We start from the raw sequence: 13909 nt of genomic DNA, 5'->3' as shown, positions 1-13909 counted from the left end.
ACACACAAACAGGAGGCGAGGAGCTAGAGAGTTGTGCTTTTTGGTAAGCTTCAACACAAAACTGGACATTCCAAGAGCGAATCACTACAGACAAGCCTGCTCAACAATTGACTACACTGATCGAGCGATTTACAGTGTGCATTTCGGTGCTTTTTACTCGCATTTCAGTGAGAATATCAGCTGTGTCAGTAGTCATCTGCGCCCTACGCCTGCTGCTCTCCAGAGCTCCCTCTGTTCAGACCTCTGCTCCGCTGTGTTCCCCCACTCTTCGGCCCTCTCTTCTCCCCTCTGGTGCAGACAGATTGTGTACTACCTTTTCTCTTTCACGTCGAGACAGTTATTCCACCAATCCCCACCCAAAGATAAGTGGCTTACACGAAGAAAAAATGACGCTGTTGACTGACACTCCTGGTCACACAACTGCACACTGCATGGGGGGAATGACAGGAGCTGAGCATTACAGGCTGCAAAAAAGAACAAGGTGACAGATCAACAAAATAAATACTATATTTTTTTCTCTGACCAAGGCTGGATAGGCAAAACTTACAATCAGATGAAGATTATTATTTCTTGTCATTTGAAGTCTACATTTGAGAAGAGAATGCTTGTAGTGGGGATGGAATAAGACATCACATCACCAAAAACTATTTTGGATCTGTTACTTGCTATTTTTATTGTGTACTTAGTATCGTATTTCAGTGAGAATAACAACAAAGCATGAAATCATAAAAACTGACTTTCATAAATAAATATTTTATTTGTTTGCTGTTGTATATTCTTTTCGTTCTGTGGACCGTAGAGCATGGTGTTGATCAACAGAAGACGTCTGTAGCATTTCATTAATAGCCACTATTTGTTCCTTAAGACCTTGATACCCTGGACTCGTTACTAATTTTATAATGATATTGTAATATATAATTCCTCTTATAAGCTATATATACACTATCAAGCAAGGGTTGCCCCTGGTGCCCACGGTGGTCAAAAAAAAAAAAAAAAAACACACTACAAAAAGTGCCATCTTTGGATGTGTTTATGTAAATTTAAAACATCAGGTGCCCTCTATGGTGCCAATTGTGCAAGAAAATGGATAAGGCGCCCTCTAGGGTTCTCGCCCAGTGGAAGATGTAACTAAAGTGCGCCCTCTATGCCCTTCCAGCAATGCTGGTGCCAGATAGGCTTCCTGGCATGCTAGCAGAATTGAGTGGTGTAGCCTGCCTCTAAGATGGTGATTAGTTAATAGTGCCGTGTAGTGTGTCGTTTATTACAGAGGTGTTAGTATTGATATGGAGTATATAATCTCTTTCATACAGGAAGGTGTAGTAGTTAACTGGAGTATATATTCTCTTATTACAGAAGGTGTAGTAGTTATACTTAGGTATTAATCTCTTTATTAACAGAGGTGTAGTGAGTTAACTGAGAGTCATATCTGAGTCGCAGTAATAAACACAATTCTATCTTGGGTTTGGAATAGTATCTCACCAATGAATACAGCCTTCTTCATGCTGGTGCCCCCTCACATGCAGCTGGTCCCCTTTTTATTTTTTCCCCTGGAGTTGGTCCATCTGGTAGACGAGGTGCAACATTAAATGGATTTACAGTCAGAGCCATAAGATATAGCATGTCAAACCAAATAATATAGCTAATCTGACACAAATAGAATGATGAAGTATATCCTTGGCTCAGTTAGCCGAGTGTGCAGCAGAGGAGACATTATTTCCAGATTTAGGGACTTTGTCATATCTAACTTAACTTTTTTGGAGGATAAGTGAGAGCCCATCATGGGGAGAAGGTCAGACTGACACCATATTAGAGGTAGCCAGTTTAAAGCTAACAAGAACTGATTTGTCTGGATGAGGTGTGTGGATGTGTGGGTGTGTGGGGGTGCGCACATGCATGACCAATTGAGTTATAATGGTAATTGATATATAATGTCTGGCTGTGACCCCCAGGAAAACAGTATTTGTGTTCAAGACACTTAGATGATGTTCACGTTTTAGACACAATACAAAAGCTTTTTTGCACTCTTAATTGTATTGTGCAGTGAATATAAAGGTGTCTTAAACAATCCTGCTAATTATGCAGTCAGTGACTGGAACTGTTTCAAAAAGACACAGATTATTGAATATATCTGCCCAAGATCAGCAAACTAAGAATGAAAGTGTAAAAGATTCCCTGTAAATTAAATTACGCTTCAAAACATTTACTTTGGTTGCACTTTAACACATTTTTCCCTCTCTGTCACAACCTTTTTTATATACCTGTGCAGATTTATACCTAGTCTTTAGAGGCCGAAGAAAGTAGGTACAGAAGATCCAAGACAGCCTTAATGAGGTGAATTCTGGATTTTTTGGCTGCTATTGCAATATGAAATCATCTAGCTGTAAAATACCTCATTATATTGCACAAGCTGGACTTAAAGTAATCTTTTGCTAAATTAGCAGGGCATTAGGTTTTTTTTTCACTGACAGATATTTAACCATTGTTTTGATTAACATTTTGATAATGACTATTGCTATTTTTCTTAATTTACTATATTTATTTGTACTTTACTGCATAACTACAGTTTTAACTGTTCATTGGTGCTATTAACTGAGAACATGCTGTTAGTGGCAGTATTTTGGTTCAGATAGGACTCCTTTAAATTGGCAACAGTTTCAACAGTCTTTACTTCTTCTTTTCCTTTACCCCCCTTCTCTTTTAGATCAGTAACCTCCCTTCTTCCCTCTCTACCTCCTCAGGCTTCGGTTCTTCAGCAGGAAAAGCAGGGATTCATCAGCAGGATTCTGAATGGCACAGTTCGATTTGGAAAACTACAGGAAGAAGTCAAAGTAAGTCCCCTTATTCAAACATTACTTTCACACTTCAATCAACTCCCCTGAAAGGCCCATATTATCAGGAGAATCATGTATTAGCATTTTCAAAACCTTTGATAAACCTTGCTCACTGTCTTAAAATGGATTTGGTTTTGTGCCCTGCATAGAGAATTAAGGAGTTAGCTGTTCTATCTAAAAAATTGAGATGTTCTGTATATTTTCTTCCAAAGATGGGGAGAGTCCTTGCCAGTAACTTATGCCCTGAAACTACTCTGCTACATGGCAGGCAGGTTAATTTCATCTTAACCCCCTGATGCCAGGGTAGCTTGTGAGCCTTTAACTTTGACTCAGCTCAACGATCCAGACGGCGAATTTTACCTAAAGTTAATTTTGCCCAAGATAGCCCTCCAATCTACTTCCTATTGATCGTCCCACTCCACTGCACTTGATAAACTATCTACTATTGGTCTACACCCCTCAGAAGGCATGAATTGATGAACACTTGAGATTGCCATCTCTCAAGATGAGCTCATTGGTTCTCAAGGACTTCATTTTCCCCCCTCTTAAACCAAGTATAGTATCAACATCCCACAGTCAGTATGTGAAATGTAAAGAAAACACCGGCATAAAGATAACGATCAGCAATGATGTACTGGTCTCTTTGACTTTGGTCTATTGAGTATCGCTGTGACACTGCTGCTGCTAGTAGTTATAGTGTTTACTTGCGTTTATCTGCGGCAGTGGTCAGGACATTATAGGCAGTCATACATTGTTTGATTACATAGATTGCATTTCTACTTTCTGTTGTTATACTGCAAGTGCAATTTAGTGGCCACTGTTTAACACTATTTTGCCAGCTGGAAGTTTACGCAAATACTAATATTTTAAGCTAAATGTACTGAGTATATGCAACACTGATATGCAGAACAGAGACCTGTATAAAGTTACAGTACAAGACCGATATCATTTAAAACATAGTCAGACAGGCTTACAGTTGGCAATGGTCAAATCATAAACAGAAAGATTAGTTTCAGGTAGACAATCAAGTAGACACTGGGAAGAACACCAGCACTGTGTATGTACAAGGAACTTGATAAGATAAGTTAATCCTTTATTGATTCCCCGGAGGCGAGTTACAGCAGAAGGACAAAATAAAACAGAGGACATAAAATAGCCCTGGGCAATAAAACAAATGCAATATATGTTGGCAATAAGAAAATTGTTGAATTTAGATTAATTTAAATGCAAGTTGCAATGAAAGCCCATGATAAATACGCCATATCCTTTGATAATGGAGCATGCTATGGGTGAATCATCATTGCCGCTTCCACCCTTACACAACTTATTGTCAGTCATAACCTACATCAGTTCCATCTCAAGATGTCCAATCCACATGCAGGCAGTCCACGATGGAAAGGTAATCAACAACAATACAATATGACAAATTAACATTATTACCTGTGTGCCTTGATAAAGAATGTGTTTAAATTTAACAGTTTTTCACCTGGTATAGGTAATTAATCAATATACACTGAAATTAAATGATTTATTGTGATACCTATTTCAGCTATATCACCCAGTCCTAGGCTAAAATAAAAATAAGAATAGAATGAAATGAAATCAATTAGACTTAAAATGCAAAATGAGTAGTAAGAAGCAAAAGTGCAGACAGATAACAGATCGCAAGGATGATTAGATGATGTAGCAGCTTGTTGTAGCAACTGAGCACCAGTTTTATCTAAAAGCTTGAGTTTAAAGGCAATATTGTAATTACTTTGTCCAGTTGCACCCTCACTATTTCTGTTACAACCTAACTTAAGTTGACCAGGGCAAAAACAGTGAGTAACATTTTCATTCAGTGCAGCATGCTGGTAATATGGGAGAGAAGCCAGCTACAAGAGCCTGGAAAGAATGATGGAAAGAAAGAGATCTGCCATAGCTTTAATATAAAAGCAAAATGTAATGCAAGATTTGATACAAAACTTGCTGTCACCCTATAATTTATTAAATGAAAGATTACTTATTTCTGACGGATGTTTTAGTTTGTGTAGATGGCTGCAATAGACACAATTGTAGCCATAACTAATTGTAGGCAGGAAGACGGAGCATCGTTTTTCTCCTTATCCATTCTGTGACAAGAACTGCATGGATCACACCCCATTCCATAGAAATAAAATGGAGACTATTCTAGCGAATCACCATGGCAACCTTTTGGCAATCTACCTACAGGGCCATCTTTGTTTGAATGTTACCACTGTGGTTGACAGTTGTCCTGCAATATCAGTTGGTACAGCCTCTCCATATTTGTTTGTTTGTTATGCCAAACGTGAACAAGATATTGGTCTAGCAGTATTGGTGCCTTGCTCTAGGGCCAGTGCTCTCTGTGTGTTCCAGCTGTCAGCAGCTCTTGTCATTTAAGCCACAGCGGGGAAAAACATCTCAGCAGTTCTGACAATTTTATTAGTGTCTCTATAGCAACAGCCCATAGAAAAAGAGGTTTGTGTTTGTGTGTGTGAATGTGAGTTCTATTGGTAGTGTTCAGGCCATTAAAAGAGGACAGCTGTAAATGTTAGATGTTCAAAGACATTATTCACTCCTTCCTTTTATACATCATTAGGCTACTCCCTCGTTCTCTGCCAGCTAAACAAGATATTAACTAACACTTAAAGGTGAAATCATACATTCTCAAGCTGTTGCAGTGGTTATTCTGGAGCTGTGTATGGAGTAGGTGTTGTTTTCAACATAGGTTTTAACCATGTACTGTCATACAACACATTAAATAGAGTCATGCATCATCAGATAGTGGTGTTCCTTCTATCTTTCTCTATTCTATCTCTCTATAAGTTGTTTGGGTTAATCATTTAGTGTGAAATGTAACAATGTTTTATATATCAGAGCCCAAGATGATGTAATCATCATTTTTTCCAACCAAAAGTACCAAACCCAAAGATAAAGAATTCACAATCATATAAAACAGAAAAACAGCAAATACCCACATTTGAGAGGATAAAATCAGATTTTTTAAATTAAAGGAGTAATTTGTCTATTGACCAATCAATAAATCAGCTAATTGTTTTAGTGCTTCCCTAAGTAATCATGTTTGCATTCTCTCATTTACTCTGCAAGAAACATTTACAGACATGGCTAGGAGGAGGTCTGTATTGCACTAAAGAACATCCTTTCTTCAACTTGCCCCCTGCTGCTTTCACTATCACCAGCATGCACCATAAAAACACAAAGCAACTCAATGGCCCATTACAATAATGCGAACTTGACTGGAGCCAAGTGATATTTCTGACCATTAGTTGTGTAGCTTTTAAATCACCCGTGTGCTGAGACACTATGTATATGCCTTCAATGAGTAGCGACTTGGCCTTATATTAGTTTTTTGATTTTTCAAACATCTCGCCATTCTTTGATCCTAGGTCTTTTGCTTGTATGTGTGATTAGATTGATATTTTACTTCTGTGCTGTATTGTCCTTTTATTTAAGACAGGATCTGGTCTAGCCAGTGTTGCAAAAAGATGCAGTGATTGATTACATATCAATGGTTGACTTGCAACTGCACAGATGTTTTTGCATAACATTTTTGATTCTACACAGGTCTGCATGCATATTATTATTTTTGTCTGCAATCATATTTCAATGGGTAGATAAGGCGTTTTGTGATTTTTTTTTTTAAAGGCCTTTAACCCTCGCCAAAGAACAAAACCATTTTGGGTGTGATGTTTGCCATTTAAAGTAAGTAAAGAATATATTATCACAAAAGGATAGTTACTTACAGATTCATAACTCCACACAAAGAAAACATGTCAGACATGATAATGGTAAGAATATACAGTAAAAAGAGAAAAGCCTATTATTATAGTGGAGTTTGGTATCCATTAACAAGTCACAACTTTCAGTCAGTGAGGACGGTAAAAAGATCACATTTTCCAACACTGTATGTGAAAATAAATACCCCAGGTTAAACAGTCCACCATTTAATCCCAGGTATAGAATTTAGCCTAAAAGATTCTGTTTCGTCATCTTCCTACCAACGCATGACCTCTTCTTCACCCCCACCCCTCCCTATTTGATGACCTTGAATAAACTCTCAACTTGTATGAGCTGTTGAAGGCCACTCTGTTTAAAAGTCCACACAATGGTGGCTGCACTTTATTTCTCCTTTTCACAAACGTTCCATTTCAAAGCGTATTATATTCTCTGAAAGACATCAAAATTGAATTGCAAATGTTATACTTTGCCTTACCTTTTTACTTGCCCCAGTTAAATTTTCCAGAGCACTGTGACTTTTGTATTTCGCCGCAGCTCAAGGGGGCTGCTGAACTCGCTCTTCCTCACAGCATCAAGGTGATTGATTCTGAGATGGGAATGCAAATTCAAAGTTCAGGCTCTCACTTTTTATACCAACCTGAGATACTAACAAATTCCGCCAGCTGCTTTCTTTTTAGTGACCAACTAAAAACTCTCATGTGATTCTCATTAACCTATCGTGGTTGTAATGAATGCCACCTTATGAATTGACAAGATAGGGATTGTGTGTTAAGGGAGGGCAGATTGCGACTACATTATTCATGTGTAATTAAAATTCATGCCCCTCCATCTCCTTGAAACACCTGAAAATGTTGAATATTTTAGTAAGTGCATGTATAAATATAGCCAAGTCACAGGTTTGCATGACACATGCTGCTTGACGTCAGTGTAGGATAACTATTTTTTCCATTCAAAATTCTCCTCAGAGCCTAGTTTGCATTTCTTTTCAAATAGCAGTGATCACCCAAATCATAGGATCACATATGATTCTTCTGTTGTCAGGGTGCTGTAACCTCTCACCCTTAACTTTTTTATCTTTAGTGTATAGAATTAAAGAAATGAATGATTCTTCCACTTATCTCATTGGATCAATTTGGCTAAAAGTGCAGGTGCAGTGTTTAAGTTTTAGGAGGATCAATAGGCAGAAATTAAACATAGTATTCATGTGTATGTTTGCATTACTATGTAGTCACCTGAAAAGTTTGAATTGTTTTATTTATGACAGTTACAAGCTATTTTTATCTACAGAGGGAGCGGGTCCTCTACTATGGAGTCTGCCATGTTGAACCGCTGTTGTTTCTACAATAGGCCAGAATGTGCAAACCAAGCACTGGCTCTAGATAGGGTCTTTCACATTTTTTTGTGAGAAACTACCAACTTGGAAAGCAAGTGGTATTCAGTTGATTGCAATCTGCAACTTCACCTTTAAATGCCACTAAATCTTACACACTGGTCCTTTAATGTTTAAAAGGGCTTTCTGGCTCTGATTGCAAGCCAGTGTGAGCTGAATGTACAGGGATTCATTATCATCGTCACACATTGTTGACTGTGATAATTCGTACTATTTTTAAAATCCCTGTCACAACTGTTTTCCACAGACCTCTATGGATATGGTTATTCTTCTTTCAGATGCAGGGAAGGAGACTTTTTTTTTCATGTAACCTGCCACTCAGCTCAGAAAGATGAAAGGCAGGGTCTTGTAGATGTCAGACAGTACAACCAGCAGGACAAACGCTCCACTGACATGCACTCTGTCCAACAGCTCTGCCAACTCTGGCAGAAAATAAAATCTCTTTCTACTATCTGACATGCTGCTGCAGTCTGCCATCTCTCTTTTCTTTGTTTGTTTTTTTGTTACCTTTTTTTTATCTGTCTCAAGCTGGTCTTACTGTATGAACCAGTCTCAGCACTTTTTGCTTTATTACTGTGTATCTTTGACCATAATAGTACTTAACAAAATGAGAGGCTGATTGATTTCTATTAAGTTAGAAATACTATACTGAGTTATTATCATTATTTGTGAAAGAAATGGTTTTTTTGTTGTCTCTCTTAGGAGCAATCACTGATTTTCTGATAATTGTGTATAGCCAGACCTCCATCACATAAAGCTTATGAAGGTTTAGAGTAAATCTTTCCATTTATTGAATTTGAGATGAGAATGTCCCTTTGTTTTTTTATTTAAAATTACAATTGAGCTTTCCTCCTTTGGGATGTTATTGGTTTGACATATAACGGCAGCATTCTCACTCTTAACACAGACTGTGCAAGATTAACCTGCGATGACAATGATGTTGATTATTGACATTCAAAAGGTGGACTGAATCAGTACACAAGCAACGTATAGAAAATAATTCTCTATTTATTCATCTAGTAGCTTCTGTAATCAGTGTGGCACTAAGCTGAGAGCTGCAGTCAATAGGTCATACAGAGAAGTACAGGAAAACATAGAGAGAGTGCGTACAGAGACAAGTAGAGAAACAGTGGTAGAAAGAAGCCGAGAAAGGAAAAGTAAGATAACAATATATATAACCCCAACATCACAGAACAACAGGACTTACATTGTAGAGGAAGGGTTTTGTACAAAATGAATATTTTTTTCCAAAATGCTACATTTCCATTTTGATGAAAAATATCATTACCTGAAGTTTAACATTGAATATACTGTAACTTACAGTTATCAGCCCAGGGCCCTCAGTTATCAACATTGTACACAAAACGTTCTACATTCACTCTTAGAGTAAAATGTAAAATGCTTGTGAGTTCAACAAAGTACTAATGTCAAAAGGTAATTGTCAAATGTGCATAAAGTAAGGAAAGTAACGTACATTGATTAAACCCACAAACTCAGTTTCACTTTTATCATGGAAAGATGGAACAATTTAGAGTCTAACCCTTTCTTTTTACTGCTGGAAAGTCAGTGCTGAATACGACTGCAGTAATTCAAGATATTTTAGAAGAAAAAACTTCTGACACTAAAATTGATGTTTTGGTCACAGAGCTAGACGGAAAACTACTTTTTGGAACTACAGCTACAGTAGAGTTGATAAAAAAAAGCATTTCTTTCACTCTACATACATGTGATGTACTGTGCAAATCATTTGAAATTACATTTAAAGCGTTACTCATAAATAATGCAGGTGTCACCCAACAACAAATCCACATGGCTTTACTGTGGCTGTATGTGCACTATGACTTACAGCATGAAGGTAACAGAGGATTCCCATAAACATAAATCGCACCTTGGAGCTAAAAGAGCTTTTTACAGCCAGTACCACAAAATACAGCAGAGCATTCTTGCTATGTTCAACCAAATAAGGAACTGACTGGTAAGAATGTTGCTAAACATTGAAAGAGTATAAAAAAACCTGAGATATGAATCCGGTTTATGCCTCACATGCACCAAATTGATTCAGCACAACAACCTGAATGAGGAGGAGAGGAGCGCATTCACTAAGCAAAACTAACAACCTCATCACATGTATGCCCAAAGCTACTGTTGTTACAGTAAAGCAGGTAATAAATAAAGTATTGCAGCCTATTTAATTTAATTTGGTAATTTGTATTTAGTCCTGGCTGAAATATGTTTAGCATGCACATTTCCCTTTTCCTACTTACTTTGAGAATTTTTATAGTGAAAAATCTGGCCAAATGGACAGTATTTTCCTGCAATATTCCTTGCATTGTTCAACAATACAAAGAAATTGAAAAGTCGCTATTCTCACAGTAGGTAATTCATGACCTGTCAATCACAAGAGCAATGTTTCAACCAGGATATAAAGATGTTGCATCAGATTTATATTAACAGGTTCAACCCACTGATGCCTATAGTATCAACTCATAGATGTCAGCGTACCAGTGCTTTTCCTCCATACAATCCAGTTATTGATATTTGTTGGCAAGACCAGTATCACAATTAACATTCAATTATGAGTTACTTGTAGTTTTAACGGAAGAAAACTATTTGGTAATGTACTTTCACCATAAATGCTGGCTAATAGGTGTGAGAAACACTCATTAAAATGAAAGAAAAAACGTGATTTTTAAAAATGTACACTATTTGTACTGTCAATCAGTGTCTAAGAGGTGCCTTTGATTTAAACTGGTGGACAAAATCACCTACAACATTGATTTTCCTCCCTTTTGTTATTGGCAACTGGCAATTATCCAGTTACGGTTAAATACAAATTTTAACTAACTTAATAACATCCTGAGAAAACCAAAAAGGTACACAGATTTTTTGTGTGTATGCATGGTTTAGAGGTTTACCAAAACATGCAGGCATCCTAAAGGAAAGTTACAAATTAGTAAATACCACCATTCACTTAAAACTGATTGCATGCAAGATTTTTGGTACACAGTGTTGATAAATGAGGGCCCAGGACCAGCGCTGTCGTTATGTTAGTCAAAGATTAAAGGTCTGCACTCAAATGATATGGTAGAGTAGCTCATACACACAACACAGAAGAAATAAAGATTACAGAAGTACATCACAGAAATGTAGGTTTAGCCACTGCTCCAACTAACATAGCTTGTCAGGGGCTCTGTTCCTGTTGGCCAAACTGGTTTCTGAGTTGCAGCAGTTGGCCTAACAAAAGCATAGACCAACACTAAAGGCGGTCTTCGTAGGTTTTTTTACTAGCCCATTATTTCCATGAAGATAACTGACTGGTAGGCTTGTAAAGCCTGTGTAGCAGAGGGCATCATCTTCACCTTTTGCCCCCCTTTCTATCCACAAAACACAATCAAATACCTGTGTACCGCTGCTGACTTCCTCCCATGCTGGGACCCCGAGTTCTCGGGTAGCACCCTATCAGCCCCTAGAGGAGCAGTCACACATGCCCTGGCACAGACACTGGCAGAACCCATAGACCAGACAAACTGTTAGGCTTGATGGCACCAAGCTTACACATACAATGCCCAGTGTCACCCTCTGGATCACCAACAAGTAGATTCCTAGAGGCAGTGAGCCAAAGTATAAGAATCCCAGCAGCCAGACCAGGATGCGTGGGACATGATTACAGAACTTGGACATGGCGTCCTGATCAGCTGGCCCATTGGAGCCCATTGATACTGAGTCCAGGCTCTGCTCAGCATAGATGTCAGAGCTGGCATTTTGGCTTGGGGAGTGCTGTGAGTCCCTCTGCACTTCCATTATAGTGATGACCAGGCAGTTGGAGGAATCGTGAGATGGGCTGGAGGAGGACAAACTCTTTGGGGTCAGGACCACCTCCCCGTTGTGGTCAGAGCTCCAGGATTTGTCCCGCATCGCCAGGTGGGACATGATATTAGCATCGTCAGGCAGGGCTGACACCTCGTACTCTGTGATCTCTGTTTGGTGTCGGCAAAAGGGGCAGGAGATAAAGCCTGCCCCATCAGCAATGTCCAGGATCTTAATGAGGCAGCGGGCACAGACCCGGTGCAGGCAGTCCAGGATCTTAGGCTTGCGGTTGTGAGCATTGTAGCGTTGGTAACAGATTTTACACTCCAGTTCCTCTGGTGGAGGACAGTCCTTCTCCTCTAACTCAGCCTGAGGACAGCTCATCTTCAAGTCATGTTCTGGGGAAGGAGAGAGAAATATAGAGGCAGACAAAGAAAAAGAGAGTTAGAAGGATAATGGTATTTATCTAGTCAAGCATTACATGCGACTTTGACTAGAATGTTGGAAACAAGCTAATGTTTATTCGTTATCTGCTGTATTGTTTTCCATCAGGGAAAGGTCAGGTATCTGCCTTCTTCTCTGGCTGCTTCTATTCTGTACCTGCTGGCGATGAATGATTTATGGTTTGGGAGTTGGATCAGGGTGTCATCCCAGAGCCCTTTGTAGCAAAGCAAGAGCCAGTAATGCTATTGATATTTGGGGAGAGGTAGTAGGGACAGCTGCTCCTTCAACATTTTGTGTTGATTCAGTAATTTTTTGTAGAATACAAGGCTGTTGTAGTTCTTCAAGAAGCCCACGATTTGAGGCTTTTACATGGTTAAATTTGAGTTTTTATTATTTATAATAATAATTTTGTTGCACTTTATGATATACAGCCATTTTAAGATTTTTTTATTTGGCCTGCCAGGACTTGGAACTATAGAGCAATATAATTTCTTTGTTGAAAGCCATTCACTCATGTGTTGTTTATACTGACAAATGTGACTCACCAGATGAGTGTTTTAGTTAGCATTAATCTGTGCCTACTGAATTAATTGAGGTCAAATGCAGGAAATGAAAATCATTATTACAAAACTGCTGGAAGAAAAAAGAAACCCAGGTGATTGCAATTGAGTAAAAAATGCAACTTAACTTGCTTACACCTACCGAGACGAGAGAACTCCAATGATCAGTTTCCTCAATGGAAAAACAGCAAGAAACTGTCAGTCATCTTTAATAAGGTCAAATAGCTGTAAGCATGTATCCATAGACACCAAGTATGAATAGGAACGAGGTTCAGGAGCCGCTAACTGACCTTTACTGTCGCAGATCACTGTCATCTGCAGGTACATAAAAGGTTTTATACGATGTAAAAAACGTCAAAATCTCAAATGAATACAATGATTAATTGAACTATTTACATTTACTATTTGTTTTATTTGTTTTTGAAACAGCTATTTTACATACAGCTCCTGCAAGCAACTCATTGGGCATTACCCTTGTTGAGAATTCAAGGGCAACAACACAATTAGCCGTGAAATAGAAAAAAATAGTATGAAGGACAATACTGACTATGGATGCGTAAACCCAGATATGATTATAAAGATATAAACCTGTGTGATATATAAAGGTTGACCTCATGGCAAACACCTGTGGGTTTTTATGGTGTTAGAATACTGAGCACAAAGCACAGAAACAGTGACTTTATTCTTCCAGTTCATTACGTTGGCAGGACTAAACATGCAAATAGATAGACCAAAATAATACAAATCAAAACCAAAACATACAACCAATACCAGGCTGTACAAGGCATGTATTTCCACAAACATTCAGTCGTGCTATAGTGACAAGAGCTAATACCACCCTTACTGTTATATTTTTGTTTAACTTATATTACAAGATATATCTGAGCTATGATGGGTTCCCTGAGAACTCTGGCCTAAAACTTGTTTCTTCAGTAAAGCAAAACTACCACACTGGATTTCTTAGAATGTCCCTAAGGATTGTGAAATAGGTGTGATTGCACAAAGGGAACTGAATGCTTAGCAGCAAACCTGTAATTTTCACAATGCCATTTCATATTCCCCGATCAACTTGGACAAGTATTGGACAGGGAACTGAATGACAAACTCTCCACTCCAGC

At 38.3% G+C, this 13909-nt stretch overlaps 2 protein-coding genes across 2 annotated transcripts in view; one reads left to right on the top strand and one right to left on the bottom strand.

Moving 5' to 3' along the window:
* Window positions 1-13909, top strand: part of cep89 (centrosomal protein 89) — a 61038-nt gene that overhangs the window by 17858 nt on the left and 29271 nt on the right. Inside the window, exon 17 of the mRNA XM_035682208.1 lies at window positions 2739-2828. Within this exon, the coding sequence (XP_035538101.1) occupies window positions 2739-2828 (90 nt within the window). The remainder of the gene's footprint in view (window positions 1-2738; window positions 2829-13909) is intronic.
* zgc:165481 (uncharacterized protein LOC100073327 homolog) lies at window positions 11093-13106 on the bottom strand. Its single transcript, XM_035651943.1, has 2 exons — window positions 13082-13106; window positions 11093-12185 (listed from the first exon to the last, which is right to left on the bottom strand). Exons 1-2 carry the CDS (start codon window positions 13104-13106, stop codon window positions 11440-11442), a joined length of 771 nt encoding a protein of 256 aa, XP_035507836.1. The 3' UTR covers window positions 11093-11439.

This window comes from Morone saxatilis, unplaced genomic scaffold (assembly GCF_004916995.1).
Source record: "Morone saxatilis isolate NCDOM2014 unplaced genomic scaffold, NCSU_SB_2.0 Contig11, whole genome shotgun sequence".
NCBI classification, from domain to species: Eukaryota; Metazoa; Chordata; class Actinopteri; family Moronidae; genus Morone; species Morone saxatilis.
This window is presented reverse-complemented; position numbering and strand designations above follow the sequence as displayed.

What these genes read in the sequence shown, in the direction of transcription:
- zgc:165481 (XM_035651943.1), bottom strand. Translation starts at nt 13,106, where the DNA reads ATGACAGTGATCTGCGACAGTAAAG. An exon ending in AGTGATCTGCGACAGTAAAG is followed by an intron (nt 12,186 to 13,081) that starts GTCAGTTAGCGG and finishes CTCCTTCCCCAG; the next exon opens with AACATGACTTGAAGATGAGC.